General features: G+C 29.5%; 1 protein-coding gene across 1 annotated transcript in view; it reads left to right on the top strand.

The window, feature by feature from the left end:
* The window catches only part of TBC1D23 (TBC1 domain family member 23), a 56561-nt gene that overhangs the window by 3811 nt on the left and 36121 nt on the right, over window positions 1-16629 (top strand). Inside the window, exons 4-5 of the mRNA XM_075368781.1 lie at window positions 7823-7947; window positions 13755-13905. Of these exons, the coding sequence (XP_075224896.1) occupies window positions 7823-7947; window positions 13755-13905 (276 nt within the window). The remainder of the gene's footprint in view (window positions 1-7822; window positions 7948-13754; window positions 13906-16629) is intronic.

Raw genomic sequence — 16629 nt, 5'->3', positions numbered from 1 at the left:
AGATTATTGATATCTCACTTAATTTTCGTGTTGTTGTTATTGCAGCATGTTTAAGTACTATTTTACATTTTTTGATGATTGAACTTTTGCCTCAATGTCATAGCCATAAACCCAGCTTTCATCTCCTGTTATAATCCTTTGCATGAAAGTTTCATAATCATTGGTGTGTTCAAGAAGTTGCTGACAAATGTCCACTCTGTATTTTTTCTGTTGCTTGGTCATCAAATGAAGAACAAACTTTGCTGCAACTCAATTTGCATGTTCAATTTTTCAATCAAAATGTTATGGCATTATGCAATTGAGATGCCAGTCTTTTCTGTGGCTTGCATGCCCCAGATCATTAATTTTCTGAAGCAGGTGACATCAGTTGAAGTCAAAGGCCTTCCTGGTCGAGGGTTATCTTCGATTGACTGACATCCACTTTTAAATCGTGAAAACCATTCATAAAATTGTGTATGATCCAGAGTATCATGTCCATAAGTTTGTTTCAAAAATTGAAACTTTAAAGTTTTCCCCAGTTTCATCCAAAATTTTACATTGCTCCTGAAAATCGCATATTACAAAAATCACTACTAACACTTAAACATGTTACACTCAAATAACAATAACACGAAAACTAAACGAGATATCAACTATTCAAGTACATGTGGATACAGAGGAGGTTATATGGAACACAATGCTGCCAATCGCACATCACTAAATACAAGGAGCACTCAAAACATTATCTATCCAGGGGTGTTGCGAGTTACGCATTGAGATGTGTTTGATACCTTTATGTAGTTCTTAATATGTGTGTGCTATGACCTAATTGTGATTGAATTCCTTTTACAAGTGCTGATGCAGTAGTCCTCAGAAGTTAATAACCCGGCTATGTCAATGGATTTGTAGAAATTGAAACATCGATCAGTCATACAGTTTCTTACCAAAGAAGGAAAATGCCCTAAGGACATCCATAGTAGGATGATGACTGTGGTGAAAATGCACCTTCACAATAGCAAGTAAAATTCTGGTCCAAACAATTTAAGTGGGGCAGGGAATTCGTCATACATGATTCCCGCAGCTGTGGAAGCAACCACACCCAACATTTGCCAGAAAATGGATAGATTGGTTATGGAAGACAGGCGTGTTAGGGTTGCAGTACTTGTTACTGAATGTAGGGTGTCCGAAGGAACCATTATAACAATACTTCATGACCATTTACACATGACAAAAGTAGTTCCCAATGGGTCCCACGAAAACTCACCACATCAAAAGCAATGTTGTGCACAGTTGAGTGCAGAGAACTTGCATCCTTGTGAAAGGAATCCTATGGATTTTTTCAGCAGGTTGGTGACCCCCACATCAGGGTGATGAACCCATGTTTCATCACCAGTCGATGATGAAACATGGGTTCATTACTGGGATTCTGAGATTAAACAAGAGTCCATGCAGTGGAAACACAAAAGATCCCCAACACCCAAAAAATTCAAGACCCAGCCATCAACTAAGAAGATCATGGTCACAATTTTTTGGGATAGTGAGGAAATTTTGTTGATTGAATACATGAAGCACAAGCAGACTATCACAGTAATGTCTATGCAGAGTATCGTAAGAAGCTATGGATAGCAATAAAGTAGAAATGGCGAGGGAAGCTAACCAAAGGTGTCTTGCTTTTGCTTATCATTGCTCCAGTCCATTCATCACACATTGCAAAGCAAACTTTGAGGAAGTGTGGATTTCAAGAACATCCTCACCCTCCGTACAGTCCAAACCTGGCCTCCAGTGAATTTTTCCTGTTCAGAAAGCTCAAGAAAAACCTTCAGGGCAGACGCTTTCACAGCGATGATGAATTGAAAGCAGCTGTTTCAAGGTATTTTGAGAAGCAAGATAAAAACCTTTTTTACTCTGGCATAATCTCTGTACAGGCTAAATAGAGCAAGTGTGTGGAAGTGCAAGGGACCTATATTGAAAAATAAAAGTGACATTACCTCTCCACCACCACTCTTTCTAAGGTAGGTAGATATAACTTTTTGAGTGTCCCTCGTATCTCTGTTGGTGCATAATTAAATATTTTCGGTTATTTTCTGAACAGACCTCATAAATAAGTTAATATAAATATGATCTTAACTTTTACTTATTTTTTTAGCTTTCTTCAAAAAAAAATTCTTGATTTTATGATTTTTTTTTAAACACATTTTCAATTCTTACTCACTTTCAGGATAATGCTTTTTTTTCTTCCGAAGGCCTTTCAAGGCTAATTATTGGCTTCTTTATGTACTTAAAAATTAAAGTTCAAATCCTATGGAATATCAGTAGCGTAGAGCATTGTTAATTCCAATTTTAAAACGGTTAGAAAATCCCTTAAGTTTGCAATCGAATGATAAATATATCTGTTCAATCTGTCTATGGTTTTTCTTTCTTCAGTTCATTGGTTTTCCCAAATTTTGTGTTTTTAAACATTATACTCCTCATAAAGTTACATTAAGATTTTTTTTTAATTTTGGTCGTAAGGAAGTTTAATGTTTGTGCAGCATGTACATGTTACATCCGATGTATGATAGATATATAACACAAAATACCTTTGTCAGCTAACTACAACACTGAAGAATTCAATATAATAAAACTGGCACAGGTTAACGGTTGCCCACTCACACCTATAGACAATAGCTATATGAAATGGAGAATGAAAGCAAACAAGGAATGCTTTTGGGTTTACAAGTTTAGTTGCAGTTTTTGCACCAAATACTGTATTGGACAGACTGGTTTCACGTTCACTTACTATATAGGAAACACATAATGGCGTTGCACAGAAAAACAAATCAGATTCTGCACATTGCACCATAAAAATAAGATGCTTTAGAAAGATATTAATCCAACATGGAAATTCGATGTACCACATATAAAAACAATATCTCAGTGCAATTAGCAATATGAAGTTTACAGGTAAATATGAAATTTTGCTTATTCATCAAATATACAATGTATATTAAACTAATATACACAACATATATTAAATACTGAATTTGCCCAAATATAGATGTAGGTTTTTCCTACATTTTCTCCTGTAAAATGGGGAGGTCAACCTAAATGATTTACATTTGGATTCAATTGGGCTTTTAAGTTATTTTATAGTTTATTTTCGTTTCTATATTGGTGATGGGTTACAGTTTATATTTATATTAATAACTACCTTCAGCTATTATTACTTATTATTATTAATAAAAGTACCTAATTAATGAAAAAAGTTGGATGAATGAATATTTGATTAAAGATTTGCTTAAAATGGTCTGATTCAGAAACGTAGGTCTTAGAAGACAGCAATTCATGTTAATATTAGATGCATTCATGAATCATTTGACAAAAAATGATGCATCAGAAATAAAAAAACTAAACACTGATTTAGTTATAATACTAATTAAATTGTATACTAAATAAACTGTAACTGTGGCTTCACAGTTACAGTTTTTGGTCTTAATTGTGAAAAAGCCTTTTAAAGATAATCTTAAAAAAATCATAATTGTTGGATGCGAAGCAATAGTCATCAGCTAACTCCTACTGGAAGAATAAAAAAACCTTCCATAAACATGCGAGTGGATTATTAAGTCATGGAACTTGATAAGGTAACGCCAGATAGTATTTGACAAGGATTTAAAAAATGTTACATCAGCAATACATTAGGTAGAATAGAAAATGATATTCTGTGTGAGGAAGAATCAAATAATGAAAACATTTTATTTTCAGATGACAGTAGTGTTATCATAAAGACAATGACAGACAATTCAATAATATAGACAGATAGACAAATAATAGATAAACAATAATAATAATAATAGATAGACAATAATATAGATTCAGATGACAGTAGTGTTTTCAGATGGTATCATAAATTCAAGTGTTCACTTGTTGGGAGTGAATTCTTGTGAAGTAGTGAATTTTTTAATGTTATTTTTTTCTTTTTCAGAAAAATAAAGAAAAACGATTTAAATGGAAATTGCAATAATTATTATTTCCTTTAAAATATTTTTTTAATAAAAATCTTATAAACAATTTTGATGAAAATCCAATTTTGTATAACAAACAAAATATATTGTTTAATTGTCACAAAACTATTCAAAAAATCACAGCAGCTGTTTTGGTGGTATACAGTACCTTCCTCAGATGTTATGAAAAGTAACATTTTGTTTTTTTTAATATCAAATAATGCAGGTGTTATTTTTGTTTATTATCGTTTGTTTTTTATTATGATGCTGTTTAAATATAAAATTTAAGCAATAATGTAGAATATAAAACAGTATAATAAAATATTAATATAATAAAAACTGTATATAATATTATGTCATTGTATAATAAATTTTGAGATTTCTTATTGGTGGTAAAATTGCATTTTGTGGAAAAAATATTGCATTTGTGGAAAAAGTCTACCAACTTTTTCCTGAAAATTAAATTCAAAAATGGTGGGGAACGATGTACATTTGAGCAAATATGTTATATTATTTGGATACATACTTAGGAAATTTTAACAATTTTTTTTTTTTTTACAAGACCACTGAAAATAGATGTTTCTACAAAACATGCCTGTGTGTTCTTTTCGCAGTGGAGTATTCGTTAGCTCCAAATGTCTTGTAGAAGAAAACGTTCTATTATTTTGAAATTGAATTACTTGATTACTATCTTAAAATAATTTTATATTATTTAAATGTACTGTTAAATAGATGTTTTTTTTTTTTAATTTTCTAATAAAAGTTTCTTTGACAAAAACTCAGGAAACTTTTTCTAAATTCAATTAAAAATTTTTCTCACATCCATATTTTTGAATTGTCTAATTTGAAGTTATTTTTACTTCCTTGTATGAAGTAAAGGAAGTATTGTAATTGCGAAAAATTTCGGTTTTCAGATTTCAACGGAAATATCCATTTTGACCATCCCTAAATACATTTTGACTAGTTTCGGTGTGATGTCTGTATGTATCTCGCATAACTCAAAAATGATTAGCCATAGAATGTTGAAATTTTGTATTCAGGACTGTTGTACATCTAGTTGCGCACCTCCCCCTTTTGATTGCAATTGACTGGGTCAAAAAAGCCCAAAATTCAAAACATTGGATTTTGGACTTCTTTGTAACTGCAGTAATATGCCCTCATTGAGAGCTTTTCAGTGATATATCATAAATGGTACTTATTTTCATTGGTTACAGAGTTACAGCCAAATAAAATTCTAACTGATGAAATACTTTAATCTTACAAGGGCATATCAGTTCGAATCAGACTTCATTTTTTTTTTTTTTTTAAATAAATTGATTTATTAACAATTATTAACCTCTGATTTTTAAAAAAATTTATCAATAAAATAATAATACAAAATAAAAAATATGAAAAAAAAATCAGAAGTTATTAAGTGAAATAAAATTTTATGTACTTTTCATTTTAATTGGAAAATTTTTAAAATCAGAGGTTAATAATTGTTAATAAATCAATATACTTAAATTAAAAAAAAAAATGAAAAAATATATGTATATGAAATCGGATTTGAACCGATGTGTGCGTGGTTATGAATCCGACATGTTCTCACTTACACAACATATCTACTTGAACAACGTATTAACTACTTAAACGTAATTTAGTGAACTCCTGTATACTGATTAAATAAATTTTAATCAGTATAAGTTAAGTGAAATGTAGCAGAAAATGTGTATATGTAATTTAGGCGTATAGGAAGTCATGTGATGTCCACATCATATATTTTTTATTTTGAGTTGCCATCATTTCTTAATATTGGATTGCTATAGCATAATGATGTATAATGCTATAATCTGATACAATTTGATATTTAAAGTACTATCATGTGAAAATTGAAGAAAACCATTGAAAAGTGTGAGGTAAAACTAACACATACTAGATTTTAGCGCCATCATCTGATTTCTCAGTATTCCTTTTCTTTGTTCATCAAGGTTCAAGTCTCTGGCTGTTGTATTTCTTATTAACAGTATATCCATTTAAAAAAGAAAAGCAATTTAAAAAATTCACTAAAATTTTAAAATAATACTTTTCCATTTCTTTAATAAATTTTGATTTTTGAATTCTGTGCCAGATTAAGGATGATTCTTTACAATTGCAATTTTTGTCCTGTTTATTTTAAAACCTGTTACAATTCATCAATTTTGCAGCGTAATAATTATTTATATAATCTAAATATTATTTAATAATTTATTAAATTATTAACATCGGTGATAAAATGTATATTCCAAGTGCAGATAAGTTTTTAGAATTTATATTTTATTGTATTATAACAACATAATAAAAATGTTTGAATAGCTTGAAAACATAATTAATTACATTGTTGTGGATATACAAAAAGGTAGAGTTTATGTAGAAGAAAAATGAATAAATATTTACATAAAAACAATTGTTTTGTTTGCTGTGTAATTTACTTACATGAATTGTGTTGTAAAATATGGTTTTATTTTTTTCTAATTAGTCCATAGAGAGAAGAAAGTACTTTATTTGTCTATTTTTTTATATAATTGATTCGTAGTTATCTTCCTTAACAATGTGTTGTGATAAAATTATCTGGAATATAATTTGTTTACTTATATGTAGATTAATTTAAGTAAGAAATTACTCCACTTGTTAGTTTCTCCGTTACTTTATTATGTAGTATTCCATAAAAGTTAAAGTGTGTTAATCATGTTGGGATTTTTGCAGTTCTTGATGTTTCATGACCCCTCTAATCCAAAAAACTTATTTTATCATTGAAAAATTTCAAAAGATTTATGTATGTACATATACATATATATATATATATATTAATGTTGGCCTGCTTTTTTTCTTGATATCTCCAGATTGAATGCAATTTGAAAGAAATCTGGCTTGTTGATTTCTGGTTATTGTTGCAATTTAATTTCAGTAACAATTGGTCTAGGAAGCTGAGCAAAAAAACACTTTTTTCTTTTTCTTCATTTCTGGAACATTCAAATTTGCATTATTGTACTAATTAGATGATTCCCTTTATTAGTATGTCTACTAATATATGTTTCCCCTTATATTAGTAGGTCATATATTTGGACAATTTCATTTGGGAAATATGTCTTATAATAACAGGTAATTTGGGAAGTATATCTTCCCTTGTATTAATTAGTAGGTCATGTATTTGAACAATTTCATTCTGAGGAGGAATTAATTTTTTTCGTAAATTATCATTTTCCATGTTATCTTTAAGTTTATTAGATTAACCAATATTTATGAATTTTGATAAAGAATATGGGTTAAAAAATAATAAATTGAAGTTGCTTAATTTTGGTTACAATTTGTCAATGTTTGGTGAGATATGATAACTGTAGATCTTTTCAGTGTCTTTTAACAGGCGTATATACTTTAATTAGCAGTGTAAAAAGTCCAGTATACACTAATTCAGTCAATGTTTGTAACAAATATTTATACTGTTATTTACTGGCTGATGAAGCTATTAATGATTTACTTCCTAAGTAAAGTAAGTCTGCTGAAGGCAAAGTCGTCAATAAAATTTATATTTTAATATGTATTTATACAAGATTTTCATTTTTAGATTAATACTGAAATTACAGTTGAAAAATGTTTATTTATCATTGTTTCCAGATTTCTGTGAAGCAAGCAAATTGTTTATTTCCTATATGTTTGTGTTTATTAATTATTTTGCATATTATTTTTTTCATAGTTAGGGTTGGGTTATTTTTCATTCTAAGTAGATTAGCTATTTAAATTATCAATATTTGTTGTGTATGTACACAGTTATATTAAAAAATGTATATTTACTTCATGGATTTTAAAAATACTTATTTTATTATTTATTTATCTTTTTCTTTTTTTAGTTCCAATCACTGTTTGCTGGAACATGCAAACTAAACGTAACCACTGCAATGTGGGATCTCTATTTTCAACAAGCAGATGCTTTCTTTGTTCTCTTTTTAGCATTAGTAATGGTCGTTAATGCCAGGTTAGTACAAGTGAATAATTTACAACAAAAAAATGTATTTGTTTCTGTTAGTGAACAATCTTATTTAGAGAAATTATTTTAGATTGTCTACCAGTGATAAGAATGTCAGATTTTTATAACTTCTGGTGTGTGTGTACTCAGGCGCTTCTTTATACTATTAGTTATTTCAGTTAATTATTCATCTTTCTACTTACTGTGGCATCACAATATTAACATTGGTTTTTTTAATCTTCAATTGCAATCTTCTATTTAATATCATTACAAATCATCCCTCTGACCTACTGATCCACCATTATGATTTTTTTTTTTTTTTGAAACTTATATATTTCTCTTCTACATCTTCCTTTACCTTTTAAACCTGAATTCTTTCATGATGTTAATTGATTCTTAATCTTTCTTTATAGTTGTATTTAGAGCCATAGTTCTTAAAAGCATAACAGATTTAACCTTTAAACTGATTCTTTTTCAGAAGTTTTGTTTTGATTTAAAAAGAAGTTTTAAAATTTATCTCTGACTTAGTAGCTTATAATTGTCATCATCAGAGCCCATTAGTCATAATTTTCAGGGTTCTTGTAGTACCTTCATAAGACCATTGTGTGCATCGGTTCTTAGTGTGCTTTACCTTTGGAACATTCTTATGCTTTGTGCTGTTACCAACCTTCATCAGTGAGGAAGAAGATGTCAGCCCATTTTGGTGGATGTAACTTATGTTCAGATCAACCTTTATTTACTGAGGTTTGTTTTTTAAAAATTGAGAAAGACATTATATATAGCTATATAATGAAGAAACGTGTTTGCCATTTTGTTAATATTTTTATATGGATAAAATTAATGTATTGTCATGTGTTTGGAGCAAGTTCAAACTCAATTTTACAGATTGATAACCATTTTGTTGAACTTTTTATATATTCTGTTAAAGAGAACAACAAATTAATGATTTTTAGACAAATAAAATTTGCCTTTTTTAGGTTATATATATTTTTATGGATAATACAACACATCTGAAAAATGAGTACCATTTTCTAATTAAGGAATTTACATAACTTTTCAACAGCATAATTTTATTATTACATGTCACATATCCACACCCCCTAACCACAATGTGGTAAGGGGATCCTAAGGGTCTTAAGCCCCTTAACCATATGAATTAAGACATTTATCTTAGCGATACATCAGCTTCAACATACCCTCATCATATTCTTCTGCCGTCAGTCCATTTAGCCACTGATTAACATCATTTTTAAGCTCGTCACCCATAAATTGCTTACCACTCAAAGATTTTTTCAATTTCCCAAAAATGGTAATCAGAAGGAGCTAAGTCTGGACTATGTGGTGGGTGATCATAAATTTCCAATCTAAATGTTTATAGTAAATCAGTTGTTGGACCCACAACATGTGGATGTGCATAATCGTGCAGTAGGATGATGCTGTTGGTAAGCCGCCCATGTTGTTGATTTTGAATGGTATGCCATAACTTACGTAGGGTTTCTCAGTAGGCTTCTGCATTTATAGTCATTCCACATGGCATGAAATCAATCAGCAGTATATCAAACCGATCCCAGAATACTGTGGCCATCAGTTTGCATTCAAACAGCTGTGTCCTGACCTTAATTGTTCTGGTTGGTGATTGAGGAGGACACCATTCATTTGACTGCCATTTTCTCTCTGGCATGTAATACAAAATCCATGTTTCATTGCCAGTAACAATTGAATTAAGGAACTTATCACCTTTTTCTGTGTATCACATCAAAAATTCCAAAGTAGATCCCATTCAGATTTTTTTGTGACATTCCGTTAAGACATGTTGTTCCAACATGTCATGTGCATGTTTGTTCCAACATGCACAAACCTTTCTGAAGTCTAAATGGTCATGAACAATGTGACTAATAACATTAGTGCTCTTGAAACATTAGGAAAAAGAAGGGCCAGGTCGGAAACTTTTGACCGACGATCTTTTTGATTTCATCATCGACGTGTTTCAACAAATTTTCTGTGATTATTGAGGGCCTGTCTGAACGTTCTTCAACATGCACATAAATTCTGTTATTTCTAAACCTTTTACAACATTTTTTTTCATTCATTACATTATCACTGTACAAAGCTACCAACTGCCTATGAATTTCAGATGGCTTAACATTTTGATCGTTTAAAAAACATGACTCCATGTATTTCACAGTCAGTGGCAACATCAATTTTTCTATTCATTTTATAACATAATTACTTGCATGTAATCAAAGATACAGTCGATAGATGGGTGGAATATATTGAAGAGTTATACGGAGGAAATGAATTAGAAAATGGTGTTATAGACGAAGAAGAGGAAGTTGAGGAGGATGAAATGGGAGAAACAATACTGAGATCTGAATTTAAGAGAGCATTAAAAGATTTAAATGGCAGAAAGGCTCCTGGAATAGACGGAATATCTGTAGAATTACTGCGCAGTGCAGGTGAGGAAGCGATTGATAGATTATACAAACTGGTGTGTAATATTTATGAAAATGGGGAATTTCCATCAGACTTCAAAAAAAGTGTTATAGTTATGATACCAAAGAAAGCAGGGGCAGATAAATGTGAAGAATACAGAACAATTAGTTTAACTAGTCATGCATCAAAAATCTTAACTAGAATTTTATACAGAAGAATTGAGAGGAGAATGGAAGAAGTGTTAGGAGAAGACCAATTTGGTTTCAGGAAAAGTATAGGGACAAGGGAAGCAATTTTAGGCCTCAGATTAATAGTAGAAGGAAGATTAAAGAAAAACAAACCAACATACTTGGCGTTTATAGACCTAGAAAAGGCTTTCGATAACGTAGATTGGAATAAAATGTTCAGCATTTTAAAAAAATTAGGGTTCAAATACAGAGATAGAAGAACAATTGCTAACATGTACAGGAACCAAACAGCAACAATAACAATTGAAGAACATAAGAAAGAAGCCGTAATAAGAAAGGGAGTCCGACAAGGATGTTCCCTATCTCCGTTACTTTTTAATCTTTACATGGAACTAGCAGTTAATGATGTTGAAGAACAATTTAGATTCGGAGTAACAGTACAAGGTGAAAAGATAAAGATGCTACGATTTGCTGATGATATAGTAATTCTAGCCGAGAGTAAAAAGGATTTAGAAGAAACAATGAACGGCATAGATGAAGTCCTACGCAAGAACTATTGCATGAAAATAAACAAGAACAAAACAAAAGTAATGAAATGTAGTAGAAATAACAAAGATGGACCACTGAATGTGAAAATAGGAGGAGAAAAGATTATGGAGGTAGAAGAATTTTGTTATTTGGGAAGTAAAATCACTGAAGATGGACGAAGCAGGAGCGATATAAAATGCCGAATAGCACAAGCTAAACGAGCCTTCAGTCAGAAATATAATTTGTTTACATCAAAAATTAATTTAAATCTCAGGAAAAGATTTTTGAAAGTGTATGTTTGGAGTGTCGCTTTATATGGAAGTGAAACTTGGACAATCGGAGTATCTGAGAAGAAAAGATTAGAAGCTTTTGAAATGTGGTGCTATAGGAGAATGTTAAAAATCAGATGGGTGGATAAAGTGACAAATGAAGAGGTATTGCGGCAAATAGATGAAGAAAGAAGCATTTGGAAAAATATAGTTAAAAGAAGAGACAGACTTATACATACTAAGGCATCCTGGAATAGTCGCTTTAATATTGGAAGGACAGGTAGAAGGGAAAAATTGTGTAGGCAGGCCACGTTTGGAGTATGTAAAACAAATTGTTGGGGATGTAGGATGTAGAGGGTATACTGAAATGAAACGACTAGCACTAGATAGGGAATCTTGGAGAGCTGCATCAAACCAGTCAAATGACTGAAGACAAAAAAAAAAAAAATCAAAGATACTATAATGCAACAACTTACAGACAACAATCCAGTGTGTACATTACTAGCTTGGCCATGAATGACACAGGTTCACCAATCGTAGGGAGAGAAATTTCCCAGCAGTCTTCACTTTAGAGATATCCCTTGTAGAAAAGATATATATCATAAATATGCCAAACTTTATTTTAGATGATTAATGAGAGGTCAGTTTGAGTTTAAATTATCATTAATTAAAATATAAAATATGAAGTGCCTTTTTGTATACTTCAGATATGTGGCAATAGTACCGAAAAGTTCTTTCTCTCTATTAAAAGAGTCACACTAGAAATTTACTATGAGGATAGTCATTATGTATGTTTCTGTCAAACTGATAAAACTATTGTTAAATTTTATTTTTATTTAATATCATTTATTGTAATAGTAATTTGTGAGTGAAATAATTTTAACAGTAAACATATGTAACATTTGATTTTTTAAATTAAACAGTTGTAAAATTTGGGAAAATAATAATAAAGTGGAAGCTAACTACATTGTTAGTCTACCACTTATTTGTGATCGGTCAAAAAATGAAAATATTTTATTAAATGCCTTGTTCACAATATGTGCTCTCCTACCAACAAAAAAATGTTGACTTGAACAGTACTACAAAACCAACTGAGCAACTATTTTTTTGAGATCTTTATTCTCAGTTCTTAATAGCCCAAGTATATGGTTACAATTATTATGTTACATTGAGGTTGCGTTAGTTACCTCATATTTCACACATTTTTTGTTAGTTACTATTAAGATGATGATAAACTATTCTTTTCAAATCCTGCCCAAGCCCTAAATAATTCAGTTACAGTTATTGTATTATTCAATTCTTATCAATGTTATAATCAAGAGGTAATCTTCAAAATTCAGAAAATTTAAAGAAAACATATGTGGACAAATTATTTTTTAATTACTAATATAACAGTATTAACAGTTTCTCAAAAATAGATTTCTAGGTTGCTTTTTCTTCTTAGTATTAAAAAAGAAATATTATAGTTTGTTTTAATACAATGAACTAGAAAATTTTTATCTACGAACTGATCCGTGAATTTAATTAACTATTAGGTTTGAAAACCTCAACCCACCAGGTTGGTCTAGTGGTTAACACGTCTTCCCAAATCAGCTGATTTGGAAGTCGAGAGTTACAGCGTTCAAGTGCTAGTAAAGCCAGTTATTTTTACACGGATTTGAATACTAGGTCGTGGATACCGGTGTTCTGTGGTGGTTGGGTTTCAATTAACCACACAACTCAGGACTGGTTGAACTGAGAATGTACAAGACTACATTTCATTTACACTCATACATATCATCCTCTGAAGAATTATCTAAACGGTAGTTACCGGAGGCTAAACAGGAAAAAGAGAGTCAAGAATGAGAGAGGTTTAAAACCTCAACACAGTAGACTGTATGCTATATGTACATAAAACTATAAATCAGTTCTTATTTTGTTGTTAACAATCTTATCATAGGAAGAAATAAATCTTGTTGAACCCCTCTTCAAAAATGTTTGGAAGTAGCAAGATTACAGAAGGGATTTTTTTATGGGATCATGAGCTCAACTGCTATGGTCATTAGTCCAAATGGAAATTTTTTGCATATGAAAAATGTTTTGTCTAACCAGGATTTGAACCCAGGACCTCTGGATGAAATTTCTGTATACTGAGTTCCAGCTTTCTAATTTACTACAGGTTTTTAATTTCATTACAATTTTTTTATTCTGTAAATATTGTTATTTTGATGCTTCAAAAATATGTGTCAAATTATATTTTTATTTATCTTTATTTGTTTAGCTTTGTTATCAAATAATAAATAAAAATCTGCGTGTTTATCAGTTTTCAGAATCAATATTTACCTAATCTGTATGTATAATTAAAAAAAAAATTCAGTGTTATTTTTTAACATTCAGAAGAATTTATTAATCATTTCAGAGAACAAGTGTTAAGTATGCAAGAAGATGCAAAAAACAACATTGCTGAATTTCTTACTATGTTACCAGCTGGCCTTGAGTTAGAAGATGTGCCAGATTTTTGTTCATTGGCACAGTATTATGCTGCTAAAACACCTTCATCATTCCGTGAGGTAATTGTAATATATATTTGTTTTTTACTCTAAATTAAAAAAAAAAAATGAAGTTTTAGTTAGCAGCTTATTTCTGTTTGTAAATGTTATCAGTTTACCTGCAAGGTCTCAAGTATTTTCTTATCTTTTTTGCCTTTTAATTGTATTTTATGACTTGTTTTAAATGATTAATCGTTTTTAATGTTATTTTTGTGCTTTGATGTATAATCTTGAACTTATTTTTGTTTTTAATTAATTGCTTCTATAATTATGGTTATTTTTCTTTAAATTATTATTTATCTTATATTATGTGTTTTTCTATAAAAATTTGATGTTTATGAATTCAAGTAAAAAATAAGTAGTTTTTCATCAAACATATCAAAGAACTTTTGATTTGTAAATTATCATTAATTACGTTTTTTTAACATGGTTCCCATAGGTAGGAAAGTCAGGAAAAATGTCAAAAATTGCAAAAATGTCAGAGAATTGCATTTTTATTACCAAATTAAGATTATGTTTGTTATTAATAAAGTATTTTTTAAGTAATGCCAAAACATATTTGATATACTTTCTCGGCGTCAGGAAGTGGTGACCCCATCACCCAGCACATACAACAACATGCTTCAAGCAGCCATTAACATGTCCTGTTCTTGCTTATATTCCCCATTTATTTTTTTATATTAAAATAGAAATATTGCAAATTACAGTTAATTTTTTCTATTGTGAAATTTTAACAAAAAATTACCATTAAAAAATTTAAAGGTTAACAGTTTTTGTGGAATTTCTCTCAAACCTTATTCTCTTCTCTTATTTTTTTTATTTTTGGTAATTAATTGCTTTTAAATGTCATATAAAAAGACTAATGACCAGTGGTTAGATGTAAACTTTCACCCAGAATTCAGTTGGTTGAGAAGAGGTAGAGATGTATATCATGCTTTTTGTGATGCATTTAAAAAACATTTTAGACTGGGCAATATGGGCTGATAGGCAGTGTCTTCGCACAATAAAGGAAAGCAGCATAATGAAATTATTGAGATAAAGAATTCTCAGTCTTCACTAAAGACATTTTATCTCCCAGTAGTACTTCAACTTAGCAGACTAAAACTTTGATCAACAGTTGTGACAATGGTTTTTGTGATATATCTGTGTGCCCTTTACCTAGATCTTCTGATCAGAGTAGCAAATGATACATTTGAATCCTCAACTTCATTTACGCAAAATGACAGTGCAATTACTTCTTTTTGTTATAAAGGCAATATTTCTAAGGTGGAGATATGTGTTCTCAATGTTGTACAAAATAAGTTTCCTTAAATTCATGTGAAGATACTGATGCAACTTTAAAAATTATGTTTCCTGATAGTTGTTCATCATCAAAATTCCAGCTTGTAGCTACTAAATTCTCTTATGTCGTTAATCATGGCCTTGCACCATACTTTGATGTCATTTTGTAAATACGCTAGAATACAAAATATTTTTCAAGTAAATGTTAATAATGTTTGTTTTCTATATAAAATAAGGTGTTCTGTTCTATTTTTCTTATCTGTATTACTTTTAGTCACAGTGATTTTAGTTTTCCTTTAAGTTATGAGCATACATATATATTCAATGTTAAATTGAAATTGTGTTTCTTAGCATTTTTATGCAAACCAAGTTATTAAATATTGTTTTTTGTTTAATTTGCAAAATAATGTAGGGTAGTTTTTGTGATAAATTGTTAGAAATCTAGGTGCAAGCCAAATTATTTTGTTAGTTTTTATTTTTTATCCATGTTACTTTTAATTACCATGATGTTCATATTTATGTAAGAAACTTATTAAATATTGTTGTTGTTTTTTTTGTTGTTAGTAATGAAATTTACTGAAACAATCTTATCACAAAAAATAATCTAATTTAAATATATATTATAAAAAAAAATCTTAAAAAATACACTTTACAAATGCATGTAACAATAAATAATAAAAATATGTATAAGTTGGGCTACTATGGGGATGGTTGTGCCTGCAAAATAATAAAATATCTATATATTTTGTGGAGTATATGGCAATAGCATAACATTATGAGAGTCATTAAATTTTTACTATATTGATCAGTAAAAGTCAGGAAAAATGAACCTTAAAATTCAGTGGAACCCTGTTTGAAAAAACTTATCAACATTTTTTTTTCTTCTCTTCTAAAATCATATTACTATATTGTAAAGCATAATAAAAATATTATATAAAAATGAAAAAATGCTGTTCAAAAAACAATTTGAACACTTAAACAATCTTCAAAATTTTATTATATGCCATAGAGAGCTTTTTTATATGCCATATAAAAAAGCAGTAGTAAAAGTGATAAAAAAAATATATAATTTTTAATTATTTTATTATTTAAAGATTAATCAGAAAATTTATTCAGAAAACCCAGAAATTTATTAGCTATAATTTTATATATACCCAAGTACAGAATTAATAAAATAAAATTGGATGACACCTACCTATTCCATAATACAAGCAAGAGCGCTTTTGCAAGTACATCATCATTGCTCTATAATTTTTCAAATCTTTTGTTGCAAATTACACATTAAAACTAAAATTGTACGTTGAAAATTTGACATTAAAATTAAAATTGAGATTTAAAATTGTTAAAAGATCCTTTTTCCAATTAAATCAAAACAGAAATAAAACTAATTTTTTTTTTAATATTCAAAATTTTAAATTGTAAATTAAAATTAAAAATTGCATATGTACAAAATATAAAGTCATT

The sequence above is a fragment of the Lycorma delicatula genome, chromosome 6 (assembly GCF_047948215.1).
Source record: "Lycorma delicatula isolate Av1 chromosome 6, ASM4794821v1, whole genome shotgun sequence".
NCBI lineage: Eukaryota > Metazoa > Arthropoda > Insecta > Hemiptera > Fulgoridae > Lycorma > Lycorma delicatula.
Note: the sequence above shows the minus strand (reverse complement) of the source record. Positions and strands in the feature narration are given on the sequence as shown.